The 17063-nt window shown below is 37.1% G+C and overlaps 1 protein-coding gene across 2 annotated transcripts in view; it reads right to left on the bottom strand.

Annotated features, from left to right (window-relative positions):
- The window catches only part of PTPRM (protein tyrosine phosphatase, receptor type, M), a 921068-nt gene that overhangs the window by 702980 nt on the left and 201025 nt on the right, over positions 1-17063 (bottom strand). For both annotated transcript variants that reach the window (XM_006891412.1, XM_006891411.1), the window contains exon 4: positions 2309-2424. In XM_006891412.1, the coding sequence (XP_006891474.1) occupies positions 2309-2424 (116 nt within the window). The remainder of the gene's footprint in view (positions 1-2308; positions 2425-17063) is intronic.

Here is a 17063-nt window from a genome sequence, read left to right as displayed (position 1 = left end):
GAACTGGGGAGGAGGGTAGAGAAAGCAGTGCAACAATGAATGAATAAGAACCCAAAATCTCTGTAAATTTTCATTAAAACTAATAAAATTTAATAATAATGAAAAAAAAAATTGATGTCTTTGAGTAATGGTGTGGGAGAAGCCTTTTGAACATACCATCGACCTCCAAGAAAAAGAGGTCTGTCTGGGAGAAAGTGAAACCTCGTTTTTCCTAGGAGGCTAGCATTTTGAAGCTCTGTCTTACCTGCTTTAGGCATGTGGCCAGGAAGGACTGGTCCTTAGAGAAAGACATCATGTATGGAATGATGGAGGGACAGTGTAGGAGAGGAATATCCTGGATGACATGAACTTACACAGTGACTAGGGCAATGGGAATAGGTTTGATGGAGTCAGTAAGAGTGGCTCAGGACAAGGCAGTCTTCAGAGCTATTGTAGATAGGGTCGCTATGGGTCACAGGTGACTCAAAGGCACATACCAGCAACAACAGCAATACCATTACAACACATTGTAATCATGATTAGATATAAGTTTGTCTGGAAGCCAAGAGGTGGAACATGGCTTAAAACATGTAAGTTATTACAGTTAAAAGGAAAAACAGTATGGGATGAATGGATGATCTGCCACTGTAGGGACTGTAATTAATGGTATGGAATAAAATGTGCATAAATAACAGAAAAAAAAATGCTTTGTAAACTTTTACACCTCTCTCTCTCTCTCTCTCTCTCTCTCTCTCTCACACACACACACACACACACACACACTCTTCCACCAAAAAGAAAACTCAATTTGCTTCAGTTTAGCAGCAAGGTAAAACTATGTATTAAATAATTAACAAACCAATCACAAAAGCTGTAAGGATACATGATTTCCCTTAAAAAACAAAACAGAAACCCCACAAAACAACAACCAGAATCAAACAAAAACTAACACTTACAAATATAAAGAAGGGGGGGGTGTTAATCAGAGTCCCACAGTCTGATGGGTGGGAAAATGGGAAACATCCTGTTTGAAAACCAAAGTATATGGACTTTAAAAATAACCAAATATAAAATAAAAATTAAAAAAATAGAGCAGTGCTAGTCAAAATTAAGAATTATCAACCTCTAGAATAATGCTTTACATAAAAAAAACAACATGGGATTGGAGAAAATTATGATTAAAAAACAACTAGAGCCTAAAGAAGTGGGTGACATGGTTCAGAAGCCAGGTGACCCAGCTTCACTCTTTTTTTAAAAAAAAACAATTATTTTTCTATTAATTTATTTACAAATTTCAAATACAAATTTGAATACATTCTTTCAATTTCACTCACCCCCCCAGCTTCATTCTTGTGCCAGTGAATTGCTCCTATTTAAGCAGATTCACAAACCCAGTTTTCATGAAAAACAGAGTAGTTTCAAAGATTGCAATTCATACAAATTACTAAAATTACACTAAATCCTGTATCTGAATTCTCAGAAACAAAAGATATATTAGTATATTCTTAGAGGAAAACAACAACAAACCAAACCAGTAAGCCAGTTACAGCCCAGCCAAGGCTGACTTTGGTCTAAACATGACCCATGTGGGTCAGGGCAGAGCTGCACTACTCAGGCTTTTCAATGCCTGTCTCCTCTGATAGATTGCTAGGACTTTCTGACAAGTGATCCTATGTAGTTTCAAACCTCCAGTTCTTTATTAGCAGCCATGTATTTGAACCATCTGTGCCCCTTATGATGTTTACGTTTTGGCTTATGGTTGTAATCAGAGGTCATCAAGTCAACTATGAATGGATAGCAGCCTACTCGGAACAGATGGAAACCCTGCCTTACCCCACTCCATCCTAACATTCTCCACACAGCTTAAGTCCATTGTTGTAGCCATTGTATTAATTCACCTAACTGAATGTTTTCTTCTGTTGTTCCCAACCTCTAATTTTCCCAGTAAGAAGTCTTCTTCCAAGGACCGGTGCCCCCCAAACAATATGCACAAGATGAAGTGTGCAAGATAAAGTCTTGGCTTAGTGTTGCATAAATTCAAACCAAAAAGAATATCAAGAAGTCATTGTGTTTTGTTTCAAATTCCTTATATTTCTCTCAAAGAGGATAAAGGGTAATTATGTATTTAAATATATTGCTAAAAGTAATTTGGTAACTGATTTTTCAAACAAGGTGGCTAAGCCATCAGTAAAGAAAATGAATATGTAGACCTTTATGTAGAACTCTTAGTAATCTGATCACTCATTATTATGGAAGGGAGGCAAGGCCATGCATCCTAGGAAGGTATCTGAAGAAGGACCCATGTTCTCCATCTCCTATCTGACCATACCTGTAACCACAGTCTGTCTCCAGCCACGGTCCTGCCGATGGCGCTGCACTGGAAGGTGGCAAACTGGCCGGCATTCACTTCAACGTTCTGAATCCTCAGGAAATGAGGAGTTCTGGCTGCATTAAGAAAGGAAATAAGATATTAAAATGGGGAGGTGCACCAAATGAGGCTATTTGCTATTTCAGACCTTTGAGTTTTGTCCACATTTGGATAAAAAATATTTTTTTTATTATAAGCGTGTCAAAGGTCTCATTGTAATCATAAAGATACCATGGAAGATCCTAGATTTTTTTTCCTCTAAAAAAAGAAAAAAGCAAAGCATTCTGGGATAGAACAAGATAGAGGGCCGATATTTTATTGTTCCTGCTGTGAAAATTATCATAGCTCAGCAGTCTCCTTGTAATAACAGATCTGTATTAATAAAGATTATACTGAAGTCTAATTGATGTTTTGAACAAAACATATTAAATATGTATACTAGCAACATGAAAAGAACAGTAAGAAGTTAAATGATGTTGTCAAGGAAACTTTTCAATCCAAGTACAGAGCTGTACATAATACATATTTTAATACAATATGTACACTATTTTCCAGTCACCAAAAATACTATCCCTGAGGACAAACTTTTTGGAATGAAGCTTGAATCTTCAAGGCAGAATCTTTTTTTTGCTGATTTTTACTTTCCATTTAAGAAACAAAACTGAGCCCAAAATTTATACAGCATTGAGCCTCATACCATACACTGCCCATATGAGATAAGTGCTTAAATAAATAAAAAAAAAATCCAATGTAACCTGAAAAACACTGGCCAAATTCTTCCCTAAATTTCAGTGACAATATTTACTTTTAAAAAGAACATTCTTTTAATACTGTGACTATGCAAAGGAGTAGCAAAGTTTGATTGGTAGGAGTGGGAATCAGGAACAAATAATGAAGAGTACAGATAAGCTTTTTTTCCTGAGAAAAGGCATGCATATGAAAAACAACTAAAGTACGTTTTTGCTAGTTTTTCCAGCTTTTGAGCATAATAATATCTCCTAATGATATGTCTAGACATTATTCAAAGAATGGTGCCCCATTACCATGAGCTTACAAACAAACAGTGATATTAGCTTGAGCTGAACATTATTTATGATGGAGGTAGTTAAGTACACACAAAGAAAAAAGTACTTTTATATTAATAATACAGAGGAAAATCCCATTATTAATTTGATATCACAAATATTTCAGACAATGTATTCAGGACACTTAGCATGCAGAATGTTCTTTTAAATGAGCACCATTAACATACAACCCTATGAACTATTTTTCACTTACTCAAATTACTTCTTTCTCAAGAATAAGAGTGTTCTATATCTTTTCAATTTCTTCCTATGCATGCGAAAGTGGGACAATTACTAAGGATGACAGATGAATTATTGATGCCCTTCAGTTGTAGTATTGGAGAAGAGTCCATGGATGTCCATGACTGACAAGAGAACAGACATCTGTCCTGCAGAAAGTGAAACCCAGCTGCTCCTTGGAAACAAGGAGGTGAAGCTCTGTCTCATATACTTTGAGCATGTTGTTAGGAGGGACCAATTCTTGGACTGTGATGCTTTGCTTGGGAAAGTTAAGAGGATCAGTGTAAGAGAGGAAGATCCTCCAAGAGATGTATCGACACAGTGATTATAACAATGGGCTCTAGTATTTCGGAGATGCTGAGGATGGCACAGGATAGAGCAGGCTCAGAGCGACTGTTCACAGGGTCACTCTGAATTATGGTTGACTTGAAGACACAGAAGAAATATATATATGCACACACACATACAAAAAAAAGCTTTAAAATAATTATTTTTACTTCTTTCTGCAAAGAAATACTAGAAGGCACACTGATCTCATTTAATGGAAAACACTTCACACTTATTGAGCACACATGGCATACACAAATGTTATGTGACACAGGTATTTTCTCCTTTCTATAGATGAGGATCATGAGGAGACTTGGATATAATCGTTGGGCTGCTTCCTCTAGATATCACTGTTTTAATCTCTTTAGGATACTTTCTAGAACTTAATATTGATACCTCACATGTAGAAGATATTCAATATTGCTGTTAAATTGATTTCCTCCTTTTCAATTTTTTTTTCTGAGAAAAATTTGTATTTATAATCAGCAAGCCAGACTCAATTTAGATGATCCCAATTTTGTTGGCAATATCCAAAGCATCATAGTCAGGAACAGGTCGAACACAGGCCTTCTTCTCTCCATCAAGGTGTTGACACTGCTTGGCCACATCAATGTTACAGAGTTTCTTTATAGCTTGTTTAATTTGGTACTTCTCGGCTTTGACATCCATAATGAACACAATTGTGTTGTTATCTTCTATCTTTTTCAGTGATCAGGAGAAACTTGATGATGGTATAGTTGTCAAGCTTTGTTCCTCCTGGGGACACTCTTTCAGGGGGATCTGGGATGCCTGCAGAGTCTCAGCATCTTAGGCCACGAGAAGATGGGTGACGTGTATCTTATCTTTTTTTCCTGGGGCTGTGGATGCCCTACAGGACTTCTTGGCCTTCAGCCTTTGCTTTGGCTTCAGTTTTGGGAAGAGCAGAGGCTTTTTTGTTAATAACTGATTCCATATGATAAATGCTTTTAATGCTATCATAAAATTTGATTATTTTTCTTAATTTATACTGATATAGTGAAATTATGCTTTTACTTTTGTATTCATCAATGAAATCCTGGTAGTACAGTGATTAAGCACTCAAATGCTAACTAAAAGATGAGCAGTTGAAAAGATTCAGACTCGAAAGATTCAGAGCTGTGTAAACCCAAAGACAAGAGTTCTCCTGTGTCCTATAAGATGATTATAAATTAATATTGGTTCAATATCAGTAGAATATACTGAACAATTTTATATAATTATTTTGATTCTAAAAACTTCCAAATAATGATTTTCGGCATTGGTCAGCACAGATGAGGAACATGGCTAAACATCCCAGGGTACTCAGGATAGTTTTCTATGACAGAATTATGTGGCAAAATGTCAAGTGAACCAATACTAAGAAACTCTGATGGATATAACATCAATGCATAGCTTACTGAAACATTACCCAACTAGTGAATATTTGACTTCGTTTCAATTATACATGTCAAGATAAAGATTTTAATAATTATGTCTTTATGTATATTTTATTTCTTTAAGGTTAAAATTTTAGCAACTGAATTAGTAAGACATAAGAATTTTTAAGTCTCTTGCCACACACTGTCAAACTAACTTTCATAAAGCTAATAGCAGTCTACATTTCTGCCACCAAGTTATAAGCCTGTTTTGTGCATGGCACCCGCGAAAAAATGCTAAGTACTAATTATTTCATATTTCTTCAGGAACTTACTAAATATATGCAGCCTTCTCTACTATCTAACTTACTAATAATATAACTCTGAAGATCAGGATGATCTCTGTTTGCATATATAATGAAGTCCAGCTTGGGAGAGACATGTTTTCAACAATGGCCAAGTGAACGAAGGATAGACAATGCAGAGACTCAGCGAAGCTCACGAACATTTTTGTGCTTTGTTGTTGCTGTTGATTGCTTTTCAGTCAAGCATGACTCACAGTGAGTCGTGCTATAAATAAAAGGCCTGAAGGCCCACTACAACTAACGACATTTATCCAAGTTCACAGAGTTTCCGGAGGCATGTTGTTTAGGAACTGGATGCCATTCTTGCTTCCAAATCTGTTATAGTATGTTATTGTTCATTGAGTCACTTGTGACCCTTTGTACAGCAGCTCTGAAACCTTCCCTGTTCTGAAACGGTCTCACTAATTCTGACACACCAACCCCCATTGCCCCAGTTACTGTATCAATCGATCTCACCTGGAGTCTTCTCCTGGATTATCAGTCTACCCTTCTGAGCATGATGTCCCTCTCCAAGGACCGCTATATCCTGTCCACCTGACCAAACTAAGTGAGATGGAGGTTCAAAATTCTAGCCTTAAAAGAGAGACTTAGTTTCACTCTCTCCAAGAGAGACCTATTTGTTTTCTTGACAGTTCATGAAATGTTTAAGACTCTTCTCCAGAACCACAACTAGAAGGCATCTATTCATATGGTCTCCTTAGTCACCGTTCAACTTTCTGAAGCATAACAAGTAATTGGGAATACCATGGCCTGAATTAGGCACACGTTTTTATCTAGACTGATATTGTTGTTCTTCAGCACTCTGAGAGGTCCAAGACAGCAGATTTTCCCAATGCAATTCATCTTTTGATTTCTGACTGCTGGTGTTAACCGTGTTGAATGTGGAACTGAGCAAGCTGTAACTGCTAACAACCTCAATCACTTCTCCATCTATTATGGTGCTGCCAATTGGCCCAGGGTTAGAATCTTTGTCTTCTTGATATTGAGCTTCAATCCATATTACAGACTACAATCCTTGACCTTTTTCATTCAGGTCTTCTTCAGTTTCAGCAAGAAGACTTGTGGCAGCTGCATATCGTAGGCTGTTAATGAGTTTTCCTCTAATCATGATGCCACACTCCTCCTCATAAAGCCCTGCCTCTCAAATGATCTGTTCTGCATACAGATTGAAAAGGTATGGGAACAAGATGCATTTCTGACACATTCTTTACTGACTTTGAACCATGCAGTGTTTCCTTGCTCTGTCCTGAGGACTGCTTTTTGGTCTAAGTATAGGTTTCATATATAAGTGTTCTGAGAGTCCCATTTTCCTCAAGGTTAGCCACAATTTATTGTGATCCACAGAGTCAAATGCCTTTGCATTAGCAACCATCATGTCAGCCTCCAATTTCTGGTAACCCTCAGCACAGGGACAAAGCAGCCTCACTGTGTGTCATGTCCATGAGAGTCAGTAGATTAGACCTACATGATTCACTGTTTCATTGGCTGATTTTCTTCAGTAAATCAGCAGGCCTTTCTCCTTAGTGTGACTTACTCGAGAAATTCTGCTGAAACCTACTTGGAAACATGTAAGTCTCCATTTATCAGGGGACGGTAGTCATGTATGAAGTACTCTGGCCAGGTATCTAACCCTCAGGGAAGGTGAGAATTCTACTGCTGCCCATCAAAGTTATCTGCTAGAAATGCCATCACCAAAGAGAAGATATCTGCTGGAATAGAACTTATATTTTAATTCGGAGGCTAAAATATGATTCTGTGATAGTCTTTCCTTGTTTAATCCCATTCTTAATAAAGACTATTGCATAGAACTAAAGTTATCATTTCTACATTTCTCCTCAATAGGAAATGATAGATGTCCAGAACATATTATTTTCACAATGAAACAAAGACATGAAGGGTAACCACCAAACAAAGCAAGACCTACCATTTTAAAAAATTATTTTCCAGTAAATTTTAAAAATTTTATATTGGTTTACATATAAAATTCATATACACTGTGTTTTGTTTATATACATTGTGTTTCGTGCATTTCTCCATTTGCACTGTGTTTTACATTATCACCCATAGATTGTGCTTTATAAAATTAATCACCACTGACCCATGTCTGTCACTACCCCTCTTCTCAGGCCCTCACTGGATTGTTCTTAATTCCTTTAGCCTCTAGATCTGCCCACAAAACTCTGCAACCTTGAGATTTCCTCCTCTTTCCACTTTTCTACACATCTGACTAGTAATAATCTTTTTACAAAAAAAATGGTTCTATGCAATATTTGTTTTTGAGACTGAGTTCACTCACTTAGCATAATGATCTCCAGCCTCTCCCATATCATATAGTATTTGTCAAAATCACTGTTCCTGAGTGCTGCATAGTATTCCATCATGTGAATGTACCACAATTCTCAATCCATTAGTTTGCTGGACACATGGACTGTTTCCACGTTCTTGCTATTCTGAATAACACTGCTATGAATATTAATGTACAAATTTCTATGTCTCAGTTCTTATTTCCTCAGGGTATATTTCTAGAAGTAGAACAGATGGGTCATATGAAAATTTCATGTTCTGCCTTTTGAAGAAATGCCAAATTACCTTCCAGAGTGGTTGTACCATTTTACAGTTCCACCATCAGTGTGTAAGACTGTCAATCTCTCTACATCATCTCAAACATTTTACTGCTTGCTGTCCTATTAAATTTTGCCACTGCTATTGGAGACTCATGTATGAAGTAGTTGAATTTTGGAAGTTGGATTCTCTTGTTTTGTTTGAGGGTCCAGTGTGAACTGGTTGGTTTGTTGGTGGTTTGTTTTTTCTTTTCTTTTTTTTTTTGGTGGGTGTTTTGTACTTATTTTTTCTTTCACAATCATCTGTACACACTGATTGGATTTGCTGAATTTATCTGACAATGTGCTGTGGGCTGGAAGCCTCTTGGTCAATGAGTGAACCAGGACCTGGTAGGCAGGCCTTGTATCTAAAAGTCAGTTGGGCCCTAGGGCCTGCAGCTCTCGATCTTGTAGCCCTCCTCCCTGAGTTAACTGTGTGAGGAACGAACTTTCTTATAAGTGGTACATCATTGATTCGCCAATTTGCTATACGAGATAACTGGGGGTTGCTCTGATGTTGAAGGCTGTGCAACTAGTGTGTCAAATGCCATAATGGTTACCCATGGTGTACAGTGTTTGGTGGAGCTCCCAGATTGAGACAGGCTTGGAGGCAGGAGTGGCATCCCCTTCCTAAACAACATGTCTTTAAAAACCCTATGAATTCAAGGAGAGGAGCAAACGGGGCGGGGGGGGGGAGGGGGGAGAGGGTTGTGCGGGGAGAAGGGTGCAACAATGAATGAGTGGAATTCCAAAATCTCTGTAGATGTTCATTGAAATGAAAAATAACCTAAGTTTAAAAAAAAAAGTTAAAAAAAAAACAACAAAAAACGCTATGAATATAGAGAAACGGTGATAGTGATAGAACAGGGTTCAGGTCTTTTGTTCATAGGGTCACTATGAGACATCCTCAAGTCGACAGCACTTGTAATTAAGTTATTAATCTTTTTCTTGTGGAAGCCCTGTGGGATTCTAGAAACTTTTGTTACAATACCTCTGTCTGAGATGGCATTGCCATTTGTTTTTTCCAGTCTGTAGGTTTTCTTTCCACTCTATTAGAAAAACTTTTTAATACACATAGGAATTTTAATCTCTAGGAGGTCCTATTTGATGTTAATACTTTCCTGGTTGTCCATTTCTGGCTGTATTTGCCAGCCTTTTTATACCAGAGGCTAGGCCTTCTAAGTTTCATCCCATTTTGTCTCTTATGGTATTTATGATTTGGGCTTTACTCCTAGGTCTCTAATCTATCTTTGGTTGATTTTCATGTATGGTGTGAGATGTAGCTACTGCTTGAGCTTTCTGCAAGTAGAAGTCCAATTTTGCCAAGTACCATTTGTTGAAGAGACAGTCATTTCCCCATTTTACAGGCTTTGTTTCCTTGCCAAACACCAGCTAACTGCAGGTAGATAGGCTAATTTCTGGGTTCTAGATTCTGTTCCATTGTTCTATGTCTCTGTCATTGTACCAGTTCAATGTGTTGGTTATTAAAACTTTATAGCAGATTTAAGATCAGGGAGTGTTATAAGCAGACAGTATAATAGCGTACAAAGGACTCAAAAGAAAAAATCCTGTTTGACTTAGACTAATTTAACAGACTTACAGGATACAAAATCAATATACAAATATCAGCGAGATTCCTCTATATTAATAAAGAGACACAGAAAAGGAAACTAAGAAAGCAATAAAATTTACAATAGGCAACCACAAATTATTTGGGAGTAAACCCTCCATTCTGGAAGTCAGCTGGCTAATCTGGTGGGATGGCTCGCATCACCATGGTGACTTCTCTTGGTGACAGTCAGGCAAGGGGTTTCTGGGGTTTCTTTTTCATTGTGTGTTACTGTTCTTTTTGCCCTTCAAAGGTGTGTGGGCAGCCCTGACCCATAGAGGAAGGGTAAGCAAGGGCGGGGTGGAGAAAGTTACACAAGTGTCTAGAACTTTTATTCATAGGGTCGCTATGAGTCACCTAAGACTTGATGGCACTTAACAACAACAACAACAGCATAAAGAGAGAGGGAGCAGTTGGGCTAGCAGAGAGAAAGTCATGCTCCCAATCCAAAGGTGGGTGACTCTACTCCATGGCCCTCAGGCCTGGTTTTAATTGTTTTTGATCAAACATTCTTCTAGGTCATGTAAGCCTGGTATGTCCACTTGCTGTACAGAATTAACTCGTGGTTGCTGTGAAACCAAACACTCTGACATTGATGAGCCAAATGCAAGAATAGTTACTTATGGTGGACAGTGTTGGTGGAACTCCCTGATTAAAACAAGCTTGGAAGCAGGAGTGGCATCCACTTCCATAATAGCTTGCCTCTGGGAACCCTATGAACCTGGAGAAAGAACAAAAGTTATACAGATGTCAAGGACTTTCGTTCATAGGACCGCTATGAGTAGCCTATGACTTGATGGTACTTAACAACAACTAACAACAAACCCAACTACAGATACCAATAGATGTTTTTATAAAGAGAACTACGTAACACTACTGCGGGGGGAAAAAAGATACCTAAATAAATGGGGAAATGTTCACTGTTCATGGATGTTGTTGTTAGGTGCTGTCAAGTTAAGTACAACTCACAGCAATCCTATGAACAACAAATCTGAACCTTGTCGTATCCTGTATCATTGACACACCTCCTGATACACTAGAGCCCACTCAGGCTGTCCCTTTGTCAATCCACATCGTCAAATATCTTCCATCCCTTCACCTACCCTCCACCCTTCCCAGAATCATGTCCCTCTCCAAGGAATAGTCTCTCCTAGCAAAATGCCAAAATATGTGAGGCTAACTCTCATCATTCTTGGTCTAAGGAGCATTCTAGCTAAACTTTCTCCAAGACATATTTGTTTTTTGGCAATCCATTGAATGTTCAGTGTTCTTTTACAACACCATAGCTCAAAGGTGTCAATTCCTCTTCTGTCATCCTTATTCACTGTCTAGCTCTCAGATGCATAGCAAGTGATCAGAAAGACCATGGCCTGAATCAGACATACTTTAGTCCTCAAACTGACATCATTACTCCTCAACAATTTAGAGAGGTCCCTAGTTGCAGATTTTCCCAGTGCAGTATCATTCCTTATTTCCTGATGGCTGGTACCAAGGATGTTGATTGTGGATCCATGTAAGATGAAGGTGTCGACAGTTTCAATCTCTTTTCTATCTATCATGATGTTGCCTATTGGTCCAGTGGTAGCAATCTTTGTTTTCTTGACACTGAGATGCAATCCATACCAAAGGCTGCATTCTTTTATCTTCTGCAACAAGTGCTTCAAGTCCTCCTCACTTTCAGTAAGCAAGGTTGTATCATCTGCATAAGATAGGTTACTTATGAGTCTCCCTCTAATCTTGATGCCACATTCCTCTTCACAGAGTCCAGCTTCTCGAATAATTTGACCATCATACAGAATAAACAGGTATAAAAAGAGAGTACAATCCTTATTTACTTGCTTCTTATTTTGGGGGAGGGTGGGCAGGGTAAATTATCATTATTATTATTATTAATAATAATAATAATAATAAAAGAAAGAAAACACATTTTCTTGCCACTGGAGCTATTGACAGCCTCATGATACTTTAGGAGAGGCTGGTAAGTTTCAGCTTTCTTAGGTCCCTAATCAACACTCTTTTTTTTTTTTAAATTTAGGTTGTTTATTTTTCATTTCAATGAACATCTACAGAGATTTTGGAATTCCATTCATTCATTGTTGTACCCTTCTCCCCGCACAAACCCCTTCCCCCCCGTTTGCTCCTCTCCTTGAGAAGCAAAAGAAAAACTCCCTTCTTAAACCATGCAGTGGCTCCCTGCTCTGTTCACACAACAGCCTCTTGGTCCAGGTAGAGGTTTCTCATGAGCACAGTCAAGTACTCTGGTACTTCCATTCTTCTCAAAGTCAGCCACAACTTGCTATGATCCACACAGTCAATTGCCTTTTTATAGTCAATAAAGCACAGATATATTTTCTTCTGGTATTCTCTATTTTCAGCCAGGATCTATCTGACATCAGCAATGACATCTCTGATATGATGGCCTCTTCTAAATCCTGCACTGGAAAATTGCACTGGAGTATCAAGAAGCCAAAACAAATAGAAACCATGAAGAAGCAGAGGAGCTGAAAAGAAAATTTCAAAGGGCAGCACAAAAGTACAAAGCAAAATATTATAATGGAATGTGCAGAGAGCTGGAACTGGGTAATTAAAAGGTAAGAACCAGTTCTCCATTTCTCAAGCTGAGAGAACTGAAAATAAAACAGCAACAACAAAAAACCCCCACCAAAACCCAAAAACAAAACAAATAAACAAGGTTAAACCTCAACTTACAATGCTGAAAGATGCTATGGGCAATAAATTGAATGAGCCAGAAAGCAGCAAAAGAAGATGCAAGGAAGATGCAGAATCACAGGACCAAAAAAAAGAGAACTGATTGATATAAAAAAGTTTCAGGAAGAACCATATACACAGGAGCCAATGGTAACAAAGGAGGAAATGGAAGCTGCATTGAAGGCATTGCAAAAAATAAGGTCCCAGAAATTGATGGGCTACTAATTGACTTGTTTCAATTAACAGATGCAGCCTTGGATGTGCCCACCTATTTATGCCAGGAAGTTTGGAGGACAGCTATCTGGCCAACAGATTGGAAAAGGTTCACATTTGTTCTCATTCCCAAGAAAGGTGAACCAAATGAATGTGAAAACTGTCAAACAATATTATTAATAGCACACATGAACAAAATTCTGCTGAAGATCATTCCTAGAACAGTAAATAGATACAGAAGGTCATAGATAGGATGATTTAATACAGTGAAAATTATATTCCTACCCAAATCAATCTAACTGTTCAATGTAATACCAACATAGATATAAAATTTATTTTTTCAAAGAGACATAAAAGGCAACTGAAAAGTTTGTTTGGAAAGGAAAGAGATCTCAAACAATAAAAGCATTTCTAAAGAAATAAGAATGAAGTGGGAAGCACAGCACTCCATAATCTTCAAATATACTACAAGATCTATAATTTCACCTTGATAGCATCTATAGAGTTTAGACCTCTTTGGGAAAGGAGGCCTTGGAAACATAGATTGCTCTGTGGTTGAGAAAGAGATTATGAGAAGTAATCTGCTTCAGAGAGTGCTAGGCTGCTGGCTAAAAGGCTACATTTCTCTGGCAGTTCGAATCCACCAGCTGCTCCGAAGAAGAAAAATGGGCAATCTTCTCCGAAATAATTTAAGGGCTCTAAAAAGTCACTGTAGGGTCAGCTATCAATCAGTTCTGACACAACAGCAAATACTGATTGACTAAATCTGACAATCAATCCATACCTCAAATGGAAACCAGATCTAAGTGTTAAGTTTAAACACTGATTAACAAATTTTCCTTTTAAAATGAAAGTTAATTCACCTTAATCAATGACAATAAGTTACTCTTCAGGGTGAATTAGCAAAAGGGGCTATAAATTCTAGTGTCCAGGTCAGCTGTCACCAATGGCACAAAAATCAAAGCTCCTGCTGATGGTGTGCATACATTTTTCAATAAATACCTAGATTCTACATAATCTTTCCAAATTTTTAACAGACCAGGATTCTCCCTGCTAAGTGTTGTTTTCAATTGGTCAATAGTTTAAGAAATATAATTTTAAAGTTGAGATTTTGGTACATTAGTATTTAAACTTCCAAACTTTAGCTCTTTCTGGCTCTGATTACGTGCCGAATTTCTTAACAAGTTAATTTTTTTCCTTAACTTTGTGAAGCAGGGTTTAAGTACCTATTTCATTGGGTTGAAAATGAAGATTAAGCAAGATGATGCAGGCAAGGCATTTTCTATGTTTCATGTTGAAAATGTTCTTCAAAATGTTCATTATTACTTAAAATAATAATCCTCGCAACCAAAACTAGAAATAATTCCTGACCAGCATTTCTAAGAAAAGCTGAGATCCAGGTTGAGCTATATACTGTGTCATGCCAAGTTAACTTAATTTTAACGCGAGGTATAGCACCTTTAGCATGGAGAATTTCACTCTATCTTGTATTTAAAAAGAAAAGTTCTCCCTCTCTTCAAATTTATACACCCATTTGTCTCCTTGATACCCTTTCAAAATGCTATTCCAGCTTTCCTCTCAGATCTGCAGGAGTCCTGAGAACTAAATACCCTTCATGAATACCAAACAATCCTTTCTGCACAACCATTCTATTTTCCCATCTACCATATTCTGTGGCTTCTTAGTAAAAAAACTGTCTTAAGAAGAATAGAGATTAGAGTATGAATTGATTTCAAATTAGCTTCTGATGATAAAGCTAGGAATCATCATTAGCCAAGCTTTTCGGTAGATGCTTCATTACTATTGATTCTCCAAAGCCTTTAACAAAATACTTTCCAAAAAAATCAGAGAGCAGTCATTTGCAAAATCAAAATAAAAGCACAGAGAAGAGAAGAAGCTTTGTCCTAACCCCCTTTAATTGTATATTTTCATGTAAGAGCATAGGTTGACATGAACTACCCCTAAGCACACCCCACTGCCAGAATAAGCAGAGCTTATGTTTATTTATGGAACACATCATTATAAACAAGAAGCTTACAGTTACCAGAAAGACCTATTCACTCAACCCAACACAAAAAAAACCAATGTATTTACAGACATTTTGTGAATTCAAAAGAGATACCACTGAACTATTGCATTTAAAAGTGCAATCTATTTAGCTACTTGGGTTTGCAAGCTAAAGCTAATACACTGTGGAGTTTATAGTAACTTTAGCCAAATAATTAAATCTTTGTCCTTGGTTCCTGTGAAAGAAATCACAGAAAATACCTTGCAACTTAAGAGTCTTTGATGAGGACTCCAGGGCACACATAATTAACAAGAGAGTGTGCTCAGGGGTGTGGCCCACATTGACTATATGTGCACAACTGGCAAAGCTCCTTTGCCTTCTGCACCACTAGAATCAGGTACATGTCTTCTCACCATCTGACTTTCAGGTACTTAGATATGAACCAGCGGCCTGCCATATTGCCTGTAGACCTTGGATGTTCTAGCCTACAAAGCCAATATCCTGTGGTCTAATTTGTTGATCTTGAGCTCATCAGCACCCACAAGGAGGTGTGTGAGTCAGCAGACACTTCCATCTTGATGGATTAGAAGCTGTGCTGCAATCCCAAAGGTACAGGGTTCTAACCCATCAGCCACTCTATGGGAGAAGGATGGACAAACTCCTCCTGTTGAATTTACTATGCAGCTTAAAGCTTGCTTGCAGGGTCAAATAGGAGTTGATCCCAACTTCACATCACACAACATAAGAACGTGAGCTATTTCCATGGAGTAAATCATCTCTCTCTTAATCTTTGCATTTTCACTTTTTTTTTTTTTTTAAATTCTCTAGAGAATTCAGTCTAAGACCACATAAAAGCTCCAGGAGCTTTCTGGTTGTTGAAAACATCTATTATTGAGAGGGTGACACACTCTCTTTGTATCCTCCTAGATGTCTTTTATTTCCCCCTTTTTTGTCTTTTTGTTACTGTCAATTTGTGAAAATTCTTTAAATATTCTAGATACTAAACTCTTATCAAAGACATGGTTTCCAAACATTTTCTCCTATTCCTTCCTATAGGTTGTTTCTTCACTTTTTTGGTTGGGTGATTTGATACATAAATAGTTATTAATTTTGATGAAGTTCACTTTTTTATTTTGTCTATTGTTGCTTGAACATAGATTACAACTCTGGAAATGTTGCAGTTCTTAAATGTTCAATTTATCTCTTCTTGTGCACTGTTAAAATACTAACACAAAAATCTAAGATTTTATGATTATCTTATCCAATATAAACTACATGAATTTATAAGATATTCTTCACCTTTTTTCATTAATTTTTAAGTCAGAAGCAAAACAATGGTTTATGCTTCTGTTTAATACTGTAGGTTTCAGAGTTCTAGGTAGTTTACTGACAAATAGCTACTTATTTCATTTGCTCTTAGGCAACTTGTAAAGAGAATTATATTCCATGACAAAGTTGTGATTTATCTTCAAAATTCCAGCTTGTTTAATATCTAAATATTAATTATCATCATGTTATATTACTAGGATAACTGACAGAAACTACTTATCAAATAGATAGAAAAGGTATTTAAATGTATAACACCATTTTACAAGGGGGAAATTAAAATAAAAACAAAATCCATTAGTTAAAGTAAGAATAAAAGGGATCCCTCTTAATAATAAGTAGTATTAGAAAAACAGCTTCATAATCAAAAGTTTAGTGGCTCAAAATCATCAGCTGTTCCACTCGAGGAAGATGACGCAGTTGGTTCCTGTAATGATTTAAATCTTCAGAAACTCTAGGGAGCAGTTATACTCCCGCCAGTAGGGTTTCTAAGAGTCAGAATCAACTCAAGATCAGTGAAGTGGGTAACAGATTTAATGGGGATATACTGAAAGTCTTCATCCTACTGTTAGAAAGATGACAAAAATGTCCTCATTCTTTCACCTTCTAGTCAATACTAGCCTGGAGAGTTTAGTCACATCAATTAGGGAAGAAAAAAAATAAGATACATCTAGCCTGGGAAAGAGATGTCAGCCATTGATACTTGCAAATAAAATTCTCATGTGCACAGCAAAAACAATTAGTTAATAAGGAAGTTAAGTAAGGACTTGATAAGATCAAGATACAAAAATCATTTGTATTTGCATGCACCAGCAAAGTACAGTTTGAAAATAAGATTAATAAAATAAATGCATTTTTAATAATAGAAAATATTTAAGAATA

The sequence above is a fragment of the Elephantulus edwardii genome, unplaced genomic scaffold (assembly GCF_000299155.1).
Source record: "Elephantulus edwardii isolate Elephantulus edwardi_28Jun2011 unplaced genomic scaffold, EleEdw1.0 scaffold00097, whole genome shotgun sequence".
In the NCBI taxonomy this organism is placed as follows: domain Eukaryota; kingdom Metazoa; phylum Chordata; class Mammalia; order Macroscelidea; family Macroscelididae; genus Elephantulus; species Elephantulus edwardii.
The sequence above is the reverse complement of the archived record's forward strand: the minus strand, read 5'-3'. Positions and strand labels throughout refer to the sequence as shown.